Source organism: Anneissia japonica, unplaced genomic scaffold (assembly GCF_011630105.1).
Source record: "Anneissia japonica isolate Jap-2015-1 unplaced genomic scaffold, ASM1163010v1 scaffold1302_len1884557_cov193, whole genome shotgun sequence".
In the NCBI taxonomy this organism is placed as follows: domain Eukaryota; kingdom Metazoa; phylum Echinodermata; class Crinoidea; order Comatulida; family Comatulidae; genus Anneissia; species Anneissia japonica.
Genome location: NW_022736804.1, coordinates 1,259,972 through 1,273,623, shown reverse-complemented (window position 1 = coordinate 1,273,623; position 13,652 = coordinate 1,259,972). Strand labels below are relative to the sequence as shown.

The 13,652-nt window shown below is 34.0% G+C and overlaps 1 protein-coding gene across 3 annotated transcripts in view; it reads left to right on the top strand.

The window, feature by feature from the left end:
* The window catches only part of LOC117116921 (single-strand selective monofunctional uracil DNA glycosylase-like), a 28,124-nt gene that overhangs the window by 7,093 nt on the left and 7,379 nt on the right, over positions 1-13,652 (top strand). For 2 of the 3 annotated variants that reach the window (XM_033261060.1, XM_033261059.1), the window contains exons 2-3: positions 3,698-4,055; positions 4,614-5,799. In XM_033261060.1, coding sequence (XP_033116951.1) covers positions 3,720-4,055; positions 4,614-5,144 — 867 coding nt within the window. In that variant the 5' untranslated portion in view covers positions 3,698-3,719 and the 3' untranslated portion in view covers positions 5,145-5,799. Of the gene's footprint in view, positions 1-3,697; positions 4,056-4,613; positions 5,800-13,652 lie in introns of those variants that run through there. The other variant, XM_033261058.1, reaches the window with a different exon arrangement.

The following is a 13,652-nucleotide window of genomic DNA, read 5'->3' as shown; positions in this document are numbered from 1 at the left end:
CTAGGTAATTATGCAAAACCCAGGCCTAACTAAAAAATTAAAATTGTCATAGTATGTAACTCAAGTTAAAATAACACTTTTCATTACTCGTGCAGCTTAATCAAATTCATTTTAAACGACCTATTGGTATTAACACGGTAACATCAATGTATTTTAAAAAATTAGACAGCGACGTTCTCTCAGAAGTTGTTCTGTAGACGTTTATCTGTTGATGACCTTTTGACCTCCTGAATTCTGCAATGAGATTTTCGGGTCGATTCAGCCGAGACGGCCTGAGTGGAGTTTCATGTAAATGTTTCGTACGGGGGAAAAAATCGCGACCGGTTGAGCCGCCGACAAGTTGAGCCGTCGGTCATTTCTATGGAACGCCAAGCGCGTCTCTCAGTGAATGTAGTGCGTTAATTGCGGCATATTTCAATTAACTTATTCGTTCTTGGTACTGTTGTTTGGGATGTATTTCAGTTTATTTACTCAATTATTTAAATTTATTTAATACTCGGTTTTTGCACTGATTTATTAAATATTTATTGGGACGTATTTCAATTTATTTACTTGTTCTTTCTATCGTTTTAATTTTTTGCTCAGTCAGCTTGCCAGATAGTAAAAAAAAAAAACTTCATACATTCTTATCATTTATTATATATAAGTTTACTAAATAGTACAAAAATAAAAATATATAAAGTACAAAACCATAGTAAATACTGTATAATAACATAGACCTCACACATTTAAATTTATTGTTTATAGTCATCTGTCTAATTCAGTCGGCTTGCTAGATAGTAGAAAAAAAACAAAAAAACTCCATACATTCTTATCATTTATTATATATAATTTTATATAATAAATATAATTTATTAAATAATTTAACAAAATAGTACAAATAACGAATAAGTTAATTGAAATACGCTGCAAACCAAACGTAAAAAATAATCAAGTTTAATAATACATTTTTAATACTATTTTGCATGAATAATAAATAATAAATTTAAATGTGTTAGGCCTATGTTATTATACAGTATTTACTATAGTTTTGTAATTTATATACTTTTTATTTTTGTACTATTTGTTAAACTTATATATAATAAATAATTTAATTAAATAATTTAACAAAACTGTACAAATAATGAATAAGTTAATTGAAATACCCGCAAACCAAACGTAAAAAATAATCAAGTTATTACATTTTTAATACGATTTTGCATGACTATAAACAATAAATTTAAATATGTTAGGCCTATGTTATTATACAGTATTTACTATGGTTTTATAATTTATATATTTTTATTTTTGTACTATTTGTTAAACTTATATATAATAAATAATTTAATTAAATAATTTAACAAAAGAGTACAAATAACGAATAAGTTAATTGAAATACACCGCAAACCAAACGTAAATATACACATTTTTAATACGATTTTGCAATTATACAACTTCATTTAATTTTATAAAAATGTAGTACATAAAATTACATTTTTAATACGATTTTGCAATTATACAACTTCATATATTTTTATAAAAATGTAGTACATAAAAATATCAAAATTCTAATTTTCAATTACACAGTTATACATCACGACCGGCAATACGAGCAAATCAAAGACCGACGAGACTGTGGGATGAATATGTAGCTGGTATCTGGGGGGTTCATTCACTGATGACATCGGCAAGCCGACTACATTCACTGAGAGACGCGCTTGGCGTTCCATAGAAATGACCGGCGGCTCAACTTGTCGGTGGCTCAACCGGTCATATCCCCACCACACAGACAGAAAGGCTTAGGCCTATCCACTATCAGCAAGTGCCAAGTCAATTTAGGCTCAAGTAGGTTAGGCCATTAGTAGCTAGTCGGCTAGGTAGGTTGTCCTGGCTGGTGTAGTATCGGCCTTGGACGGCACTGGACTTGCTGTGTCTAATATTCTATTACTAAGCCAATTTTTCCGACCAATAATTATTGTCTTAATATCGTATAATTTAAAATTCTAAAATTTTTTTCATAGTGAATAAATTCTGAAGTAGGCCTATCCAATCTACAATCAGGGCAATCATTAACAGTGATGAAATACAATTTTTTTTAAATAAATGATTTTTTATTTACTAACTATTGTATAATTTAGTGGGGTATTAGAGCCAAGAAGAAAAATTAGCTTCAAGCTCTTTAAAAGAACAGGTTGCAATAGAAATGAAGAAGTTATATATTATTACAATTACATATAGAAGAAGTACAGTTGAAGAAGTTGAAATTAAAGGGTGCTTATATATATAGAAGTAATGTAAAACTCTTGTCTGCTGATGTTCAACCTATTGCTAACAGAAGAGCAAAGTGGAAGTTTGGTCCACAGTGGTGTAAAATAAAATGTGTGCTCCTTGATTGATATTTCTGCGAAAGGAAAGCAACATGTTTTGTGGATGACACTTTATTCTGAAAACCCATAAAATCACTAAAAAGCTGGGACAAAGAATAATTTTGAGTTAAAAAAATGCAAAATCTACAACAAAAGCATAAGGAAATAGGCATAATATTTTGTAAATGAGTATGTAAATGAAAATAAATATCTGAGATCTCAGTGTTTTGTATATGTTTGTAGCATATTTGAATTTATTTTACATTATTTGATGATTGTTAGGCCTATACCAGTAATGTCTGCAACAGAACATGAAACACCCTCCAGACTTAAAATGAACACACCACAAATAAAAATAGAACAAATTTTTATCCACTATCAGCAAGTGCCAAGTCAATTTAGGCTCAAGTAGGTTAGGCCATTAGTAGCTAGTCGGCTAGGTAGGTTGTCCTGGCCGGTGTAGTATCGGCCTTGGACGGCCCTGGACTTGCTGTGTCTAATATTCTATTACTAAGCCAATTTTTCCGACCAATAATTATTGTCTTAATATCGTATAATTTAAAATTCTAAATTTTTTTCATAGTGAATAAATTCTGAAGTAGGCCTATCCAATCTACAATCAGGGCAATCATTAACAGTGATGAAATACAATTTTTTTTAAATAAATGATTTTTTATTTACTAACTATTGTATAATTTAGTGGGGTATTAGAGCCAAGAAGAAAAATTAGCTTCAAGCTCTTTAAAAGAACAGGTTGCACCAGAAATGAAGAAGTTATATATTATTACAATTACATATAGAAGAAGTACAGTTGAAGAAGTTGAAATTAAAGAGTGCTTATATATATAGAAATAATGGAACATTCTTGTCTGCTGATGTTCAACCTATTGCTAACAGAAGAGCAAAGTGGAAGTTTGGTCCACAGTGGTGTAAAATAAAATGTGTGCTCCTTGATTGATATTTCTGCACAAGGAAAGCAACATGTTTTGTGGATGACACTTTATTCTGAAAACCCATAAAATCAGTAAAAAGCTGGGACAAAGAATAATTTTGAGAAAAAAAAATGCAAAATCTACAACAAAAGCATAAGGAAATAGGCATAATATTTTGTAAATGAGTATGTAAATGAAAATAAATATCTGAGATCTCTAGTATTTTGTATATGTTTGTAGCATATTTGAATTTATTTTACATTATTTGATGATTGTTAGGCCTATACCAGTAATGTCTGCAACAGAACATGAAACACCCTCCAGACTAATGGAAAAAAATAGAACAAATTTTTTTGTGTAAGTGGTCAGTTAGTCTGTTTATTCAGGTATATGTAATAGATTATTGGTTTTTTTTTTTAGATTACCAGTTGTTTTTTAAGTGATGGAGTCACCATCAGAAGCAAAGAAGAAAAAATATGACAGAATTCCTACACCAGCAGAAGATCAAGATGAAAGCTCTCCATCGAATTCTCCATATTTTCAAAATGGGAATCTATCCACGGAGAAATGCATTTCTGAGACTTTTTTAGAAATTATGGAAACTATGAGCGAAAAATTGGCCAAGTTGGAATTTGTTGATCCTGTTCAGTATATTTATAATCCTGTAGAATATGCAAAAGAAACGCATGGTTGCTATGTGAAAAAATACTGCAATTCTCAGAAGAAGGTTCTGTTTTTGGGAATGAATCCAGGACCATTTGGAATGGCGCAGAATGGGGTAGGAATCTTAGCTTACAGTACAGTAGTGAAAAGGATTATTAAAGCACCTTATTATATAAAGATGTGAAATAAATTAAAAATCTAAGCCTGGCCTGAGTGCCATTTTTTGGGCATCAAGAGGTGGCATAACTAAAATGTTTTCACCTCAGCTGATACTATGGATGTGCCCCTTCAGACTGATTCCACCTCCCTACATTTTTCTCCTCTCCCCAAATCATTTATATCAGGCTCATCAATAGCCTACCTAAAAATATTAACATGAGGGGAGGGGGAATGATGTTTGTTTATGTTTGGATGGAGGCTCAATAAGTACTGTGAGGGGGACATGCTGGTAAAATTTGGTTATATAGGTGATTGTTAACTACTTTAGCATAATTGAATGCTCTGCAAATCTTCAGTAGGGTGTCCCCATAGATACACCACTGTCTTTTATTTTATAGATCATAAAAAAAAGCCCTTTCATTTTGGTTGCCTACGTTCATTATTTTTGAAAATTACACTGTATTTACTATTTATCATAAACATGCTTTCTTGGTTTTTATTATTTTGTAAACAGGTACCCTTTGGAGAAACAAATTTTGTAAAGGACTGGCTAGGCATTGTGGGTAATGTTGGTAAACCACCGGTTGAACATCCAAGCAGGCAAATCGTGGGTTTGAAATGCATTCGTAAGGAGGTCAGCGGATCTCGGTTCTGGGGTCTACGGAAGAACCTTTGCGGAACTCCTGATGTCTTCTTTAAGCATTCATTTGTATATAACATCTGCCCGTTGGTTTTTATGAGTTCAACAGGAAAAAACATTACGCCACCTACGCTACTTGCGAAATATCGTAAACCTCTACTGAAGGTTTGTGATGAAGCGCTTTGTGAAATTATCAGACTGCTAGATGTGAAAATAGTTGTTGGAGTTGGGAAATTTGCTGAAAAACAGACGAAGGTTGCATTGGATAATGCAGGAATCGAGGGTATTAAAGTTGTCAGTATTTTACACCCAAGTCCAGCGAACCCAGAAACAAACAGAGGATGGGAACGTATAGTCACAAAACAACTTGAAGAGCTGGATTTGATTGAATACTTTAAAAATTAGATATAATAAAAGGGCAAGCAATATTGACTGAAAGTGAAATTGTTTTAATTATTATTTATTTATTTCACAATTCGGTATCCAGTATATTAGGCACAATGCCAAGGATGCCAAAAACTGAAATTAGTGGCATTCTCTTTATGAAGGCTAACGTACTGTACACAAGATGCTCTACATAGACTGTCTAATTACGAGGCTTTTGGTATGTAGAAGAGGAATACAGAACGCAATCATCTCTCCTTCCTCCCCAGAGGAATTAGGGACTATGATTGTAGACATCAGAGGTAGAAAGTATTCCAGTGCAGGTGGCCAGTATCATCATCATTATCAAATTAATAGAATTATTATCATCACTATATTGTTATTATTATTATTATTATCACTATCAGTTTCTTTGTCTAATGAATTTTGTTATATTCACATTGTTATATTCAGTCACGAAATTTCCCCGTAGTGGGATGAATAAAGTCTCCTCGTATCACTTGGCAAGGCTTGGAGCAGGTGATCATGTGAATATTGTTACCGTAAGAAAAATGGTTGCAAAGTAACTAGCTGAAGCAGAGGAACTGTATGTCCATCATTCCCAGGTTATCCCATCATGTGTGTATTATGATTTTTACCTTGCGTAAATAAAGCAAGTCAGTTTAAAAAATTTTAATTTCATATTTTTCGTATATTTTATTGGAGGTTTTTAAAATTGTATTCATATACCTGTATAGTTCTTACGTTCTGATAATTTTTTCTATGTTTACTGAACCTTGGCTGATTTTATCTGTAAATATTTCCTTTTGTGCAATAATTCCCCTGGCTTCTGGACCCCATTTGAAAACTAGGCGTAATGGGTCATCAAGGCATTCAAATAATTATTTCTCACTTTGTATTTTCTCATCATTTTAATGCAAGATGTGACACTAAATGAAAAATAAATCAAATCAAAAGTGATGTTGGTGAGGTGACATTTGGCCACTTGCATGTTCTGATATTTAAGAAAAATACATTCAATTCATGTCTGAATCTGAGCACGCCATATCTGGCCATCTAGGTACCATAGACATAAACTTTCATACCTCAACTCCAATGGGAGAGAGAGAGACTCTTTATACCTTGATTCGCGAACTTATTTTCAGAGGGCGAAAATAAAAATAAAATTTTGTTTATTTATTTAGCAAATAGTTTTGCCAAAACATCCAGACGGAAGAGAAGAGAAAATAAAATTGTATTGGTGAATGTAAAGAGTGGTGTACTGGGATGGTTAAATGCGTTAAATTTCTATAACTAGGAAGAAATATACTGTACATATCTTGTTTTTGGAGATATCATTATTGATGGGTGGCAGGTTCTCTAAACAAGGTATAAAAAAGTCTTGCCCAACCATGGAGGTATGAAATTCTGAACTACCGTCTGTAAGGACCCTTTATTTAAAATTCCAGGATCCGCCACTGTGTGAGTTCACATGGAAACAGCATTACAGTGTGCTACAAATGAACACTCAATTCTGTTTACAGAGCATATAAAAATAGCTTTATTGTACAAAAGGAATGTTATGTACTGTACCATATTTAAGCAATATACATTTTAATTTTTTTTTTAAAGTGCCATGATGGCGCTCTTGCTATAATATCCTGAATTCTCCGTACTCTTGCTCAATTTCTTCTTCCGTCTTCTCTTCCAAGTGGAATTTCTTCCACCAAGGTTGCTGCAGTGATTGCATGATGACATCATGGTTGGCTTTTGCCTTGGCGGCAACCGGACGTGGCTACCTCGTGAACTGATGTAGGTTGCGTTCGGTGGCATCTTGGAGCTTGGGGCATCTGTAATTATATTCAAATACTTGGTCAGGATCACATATATCTGAAGAGGAGAAAATAAACATTGTAATTTCACATTAAATTGTTCATTTTCATTCGCTTCACGCTCTGTCCACACAATTTAAATGCCCATATATGGCCACTTCAAATAAAACTGATAGTGTGGACATAGCTTTATGATGCATCCAGGCCCCCAACCCCACATGAGCTCTTCCCTTGGAATGCACCAGGGCACATAGCCACCCATAGACCTCTGAGGAAATGCGCCCCCCAACCCCACACCCATTTAAGTAATTGTGGTCAGGTATCTTCCATGTCAAATCGTTGTCTGAGATAACCTGAAGAAACCCCCTCAAAACAATAGCTCATTTAAAATAATATAAACTTTCTAAACTTACTGATAAACTTTTAATATTACTACTACATACATAAATAAATATTTACTACAAGCTATTAACGTACCGTAGCTAAACAAGGTATAAAAAATATATGTATGTACAGTATATACACACAGAATCTAAACCACAAACCACTCAACCGAGACCCCAGGACACCGCCTTCTGGCAGAAACCCTTACCATCACTGAACGAAAAGCAATAAGACAACTCAAGAACGATCTAAAAATCATCATTAAACAAGTAGACAAAGGCAGAGCCAATACTGTAATGAATGCATCTGATTACATTGCAGAAGCTAATAACCAGCTCTCTAACGACGAGTTTTATCAACACCTAAACAAGGACCCTACTCAAAATTTTAAAAAAGGGCTTATTGATATGTGCAGTAACTTCTAATTTAATTCTTAACAATCCATGACCAGGTATTTTCTATACTATTCCTACAGTAAGTTGCACAAGCTACCTAAGTTACTTAAGACTAAACTTGACATAGATCCCTCTTCAGATAAATCAAAATTTTTTTGACTTAGTCAAAACCCACAATGTCATACCCCAGGAAGACCCATAGACAATGGAGGATACAATGATTGTATCCTCTATTGGTACCTCACCGAATCTCAGAATCGCTAATTGGACATCTCTGGTAACTTCAGCACTTTCGTCCAATGTGTTTTGCTGCTAGTGTGCAACGTGTGCTCAAGTTTATTAAAGAGTATTTCATATTAGTTGAGAAAATTTTATTTTTAACTTACTTTAATTTTGATAATACCTATCTAGAGCTGATCTGAAAATTGACACTTCATTAGCCTGGACGACCTCAGATGGAAGATTATTCCAATCATTTATTGTTTTAGGCAAGAAACTATGCAAGTTTGTGTGCGACACTGAATTGGGTGTATTTATTTATGTTCGTTAACATTTCTTTGTTTTCTTGACGATTTGCTGACATACGTCGGAATATTTATAGCAATATCATTTTTGATGGCTCGTTGAAATAACAATAACCTGGTTTTTTCTTGGCGTTGTTTTAGGGTTGGCCATTGAAGTGATTGTAGTATTGCGCTGACACTTGACATTCTGTTGTAGTCAGATACTGTGAATCTTTCAGCTCTTCTTTGCACCATTTCCAATTTGTTTATTAGACGGACTTGATTTGGGTCCCAAACTGAGCATGCGTATTCAAGCTTTGGGCGAATGAGTGATTTGTATGCTGCTGCTTTGATTTGCGAGTCGCATTTTGAAAAATTTCTTCTGAGAAATCCAAGAATCTTATTTGAGTCATTTATAACTTGGTTTATGTGTAGTTCCCATGATAAATCATTGGTAAGTGTAATTCCTAGGTATCGACTACTCTTGACGATAGTCAGATTTTCACCTAACATTCTGTATTCAAAATGTAGTGGGATTTTACTTCTTGTCATATTAATTGTATGGCATTTGGCAGATTAAATGTCATTTGCCCTTTTTTTGACCAGTTTACTAATTTTTGAAGATCATTTTCAAGTTGCTCCTGATCTGATCTTTTACTTACAGGTCGAAAGAGTAGACAGTCATCGGCAAATAGCTTGATCTTTAAACCGAAGCTTAGCTTTTCACCAATATCGTTAACATAAAGTAAAAACATTAACGGTCCAAGTACCCTGAGGAACCCCTGATGTTACTGGTGTTGAATTAGACACTTCTCCATCAATAAATCTCTATCTGGTTTTATCGATTCCCTCATTCAACCTAATGTTCACTCCATCCCATCTCTGTCAAGGATACGACCCATTTTCTTAATTTACTTAACGATATTCCTGCCCTCCCTATAGATACCATTTTAGTCACTATGGATGTGTCCTCATTGTACACCAATATCCCGCATACAGACGGCCTACAATCTCTTAAATCTTTTTTTCCCAAACACGGATTTTCTAATGAACATGTTATTGTTAATTTTTGTCTATCTCCTTCCTTAGAATTGTTGACTGGGATCAACGTTCCCACACACACTATCAGCTTCATTTCTATTATACCTCCTAATTAGTTTATTCGTTATTTACTTTACCTCCTAGTATTTTTTAGCCTATCACCATGTGCATTATACTTTGTTAAAATTTTATAACAATCAATTTATTCGTTATATTATATTGAGATTTTTGTAACAGCCAACTTACATAATGTTTGTAACTCATGCTGAAGAAGGCCTGAGGACAAGCCATAATATTCATGTGAATAATAAATTTAGTGTTTACCAAGTCAATTTTATATATATATCCCAAAATTAAACCAAATTTGGGCCAATCTGTGAACAAATTAGAAAGAAGCAGATTTCAACTGAGTTGTGTAGGGATACATACCAGGATACACCAAAAAAAAGTTAGGTAGGCTAGGGGGTGGGGGAAATGTTTTTATGAGGGGTCAAAGGTTATTGACCCTGGTCTAAAATACTAAAAATGTATCTCTGGAACACTCTATGGTGTATGGTTGATATTGGTGTCAAAAAGCACAGAATTATACAACAAATAAAAAAATATATAACAGGACCCTCAGAACCAATCCAATGAGGTCAAATGTCAAAATGTCAAAAATTGTATTTTTAGTCACATAAATTGGCATATATCATTTAAAAATATTACAATGAATGTGATTTCAACTGACTTGTGTAGGAATACATACTAGGATAACACCAAAACAAAGTTAGGGGTATAAGAGAGTGGGGAAATTACGTTTTTGGGGTTAAAGGTCATTGACCCAACCTAAAACACTAAAATATGTATCTTAGGAACACTCTATGATATATGGTTGATTTTGGTGTCAAAATGCACAGAATAATACAAAAACCAAGAAAACAATATAAAAGGACCCTCATAACTAATCACCTCAACAAATGAGGTCAAAGGTCAAAATGTTAAGAATTGATATTACAAAAATGGCATTCAGTATGATTTTTTTTTACTCATCATTTTTAAAACTGGTTTTAAACATATATTGTGAATAGAAATAGAAATTACAGTTTAAAACTTTACTGTAACTATAGATAAAAGCAAATTATTAATGATGGAACAATCAGTCAAGAAAACGAAAATTCTAATTTCACATTTGAATTTGTATATTTAGGCAATTTATTAACTTAAAAATTTGAATAAGAAAAAAAATCCCCTCAATTTTCGGACAGTTCCTGTATTGATTTGCATATAATTATATATCCTTAACTTGGCTTGTAATCAATTTAAGGATGTTTTTTTAAATGTCTGTAAATCAGTAAAAACTACTTTTTTTTCTATCTATTTTTCGTTGGAAGCTAATATTTTTGTTTGATCATTTTAAATTAACTACTTATAATTTTATGTAAATTATTTTGAGGTATTTTACTGTCTTTTTGACTGATGACAGTACATCTTTAACAAATAAGTATCTAGTATCTAAATTAGTCGGCTTCCTCTCCCGATTCCGACATGGGGCTGAGTTGACTTGGGGCCGAGTTGACCTGAAGTTTCAGAAGCAAGCAGCTAGTGGCAAAATTGATCCAGATCGATTATCACCAACAGAAAATGCAACAGCACAGCATTCCCTTCATGTGCATCATCAGGTTATAGTTTGGAAACATCTAAACACCTCCATTCTTGAACCTATTGGAAGGGATGGGAACTTGATTCCAATAGGAAACTTAAACCGAAGATGCTTACTTCTAAAAGGAATTTGCTGCAACTGCCAGGAAGAAAAAGGCAACGCCAATTTTTAATGCAGACAGCACTCCATTTGAACAATGTCCACAGCAAACCCCACAAGCAGAAACACATGATATCCCATTTTTATTAATGCAGCTACACCTCATGGTTTCCCAATGGGATATCATGTGTTTCTGCTTGTGGGGTTTGCTGTGGACATTGTTCAAATGGAGTGCTGTCAGACTACAAATCATGGTTTGGCATTTCCTCTCAAATTCCTTTTAGAAGTCTGTCTGGAGCAACACCACAGGTAAGCATCTTCGGTTTAAGTTCCCTATTGGAATAAAGCTCCCATCCCATCCAATGGGTTCAAGAATGGAGGTGTTTAGATGTTCCCAAACTATAACCTGATGATGCACACAAAGGAATGCTGTGCTGTTGCATTTTCTGTTGGTGGTGGTAATCGATCTGGATCATTTTTCCACTAGCTGCTTGCTTATGAAACTTCAGGTCAACTCGGCCCCATGTCATGCCAGAAGGGGAGAGGCAATGCAAATGGAGTGCATATATAAACGTTGTATCATTTGCTCTCCGGTTCGCCTTAAGCATTGGAGAAAACTGGATTTTTTTTCACAAAAGTACATTTTTGGTACAAAATCTATGATTTTCTTGTAATGGCCCTGGCGGATTATGTTGTAAAAAATATTAACCTACCAATTCGTGAAGAAAAAAAAGAAAAAAATCCCTACAGTTTTGTCGGAAGACGCCGATTTATAACAGCTCCTCAAGCCGATTTAGGCTATGTTCACACACACGGCGTAAGGCTGGCTTAAGCCTGGCGTAACGTACGCCTTTGTGTGTGAACTAGGCAGTGGCGTTGTTAAAGCCACTCACTACGCCACGTCCTTGGCGTTATTAACGCTACCTGCAGACCCCAGATTAGCTAACGCCACTGAGCTAACGCCAGTGATGCTTGAATGATTTGACCTCATTTCAAGAGATTGACCAATCACGATTACAATATATTAGCTACTTTGGTCTCTTTTCTGTGCTCTCTATAAATGAAATGGTAAAGGGGTTCCTTTTCTATTGCATTTATTGATTGTGTTTTGTAAGATATTTTAACCATTTAGACTGTCTATTAAAACATGCAACATCAACAATGCTAGCTGAAAAGTCAAAAGTAAAATTGTTCATTTAAAATACAATAATCATATAGGCCTAAGTTCACTTCGAACAATTCACAGATATAAAAGTTTTCATGATGCACTGTTAATTTTACTACTGTTAACACGTACATTATTTAAAACTGAAAACTATTCCACGCCAGATAGGCCAATATTACTGCTAGTGTAACGAACGCCGTTTGTGTGAACACTTTGGAATTTTAAGCCGTGGATTAGCTTACGCCTGGCGTAAGCCACGCCAGTCTTACGCCGTGTGTGTGAACATAGCCTAAGAGTCAACACTGCAGAGGAAAAATTGGTTGTGCAGACGAGTAGGTTTGTAAATCGTCGGCGATAATATGTTCATTTCGCCTGTAAATGAATGATAAAAATATTAATAACATGAAAGTTTTCTAATTGTATCTAGGCCTCTAGGCCTATGATTTCGTAAACTTTAATTTATGAAATAAAATATGCTGGTCACCTTCAAACCAACAAATAGCCTAGGCCTATTTGTAAATTGTAATCTAAACAATAAATCAAATGCATTGAGAGAAATTTTTGTACAACATATGCCTAATCATTCATAATCAAAAAGCTAGGCTTAAGTAAAATAGCAGCATTCTCCACACTTCTGTATTATTATTATTTATTATTACAGTATTATTATTATTATTATTATTTATTATTTATTATTCATTATTTACATTCATTGAAATTTTGATTTGTAATTTGTAAAACATTTAAACGTTTTGATTTAAAATATGTATTAAAACAATCAATATATTATAATACAATTAGGCCTATATCTTTAAAATATATTTTTGTCTTTAAAATCTTTAGTTGATTGTAAAGCACAATTGGGCATGTTTGCATAGCACAGGACTCCTTGGACAAGTTTTCGCTTTTATTGCAGGATTCAATTTTTATTTTTAATTATAATTTAAGCTTGCATGTAGCTTTCTGGAAAGCTACATGCTACAAGCTACAACCGAGAGAGGACGCAGTATAATTATTATCAAAGATAATAAATAGCCGAAGATAGAGCAGCTTCCCAATATTAGTGGAGCATCCGTTCAAAAGGCATTGTGGGTACACGAAGAGCAATGTTACTGCAACCGCGCGGCGGCGCTATATAAAAATAATAAAGGCGCTGCTCTTGTTCGCTTGTTTCCTTTAGTGAAGGGAAACAGCATAAAACAGAAGGACTGTTTTAAATACTTGGGAAGTTGGATTTCGTCTGATGGACGATCGAATAAGGATATCCAGTATAGGATTGGTGTAGCAAAGCAAACATTTAAGGATATGAAGAACCTTTTTTGTGCGGGGAGAATTGGAATGAAAGTGAAGAAAAGATTGCTGAAATACGCCTTTTTCACGAATCGGTAGACATCTTGAAGTGATGACAAACATTGCGAATCAGCGGTGCGTAACCAACAGAAATAAGATAAGCTTTTGGGCTGATTTTCTGACATCATGTTATTTAAAA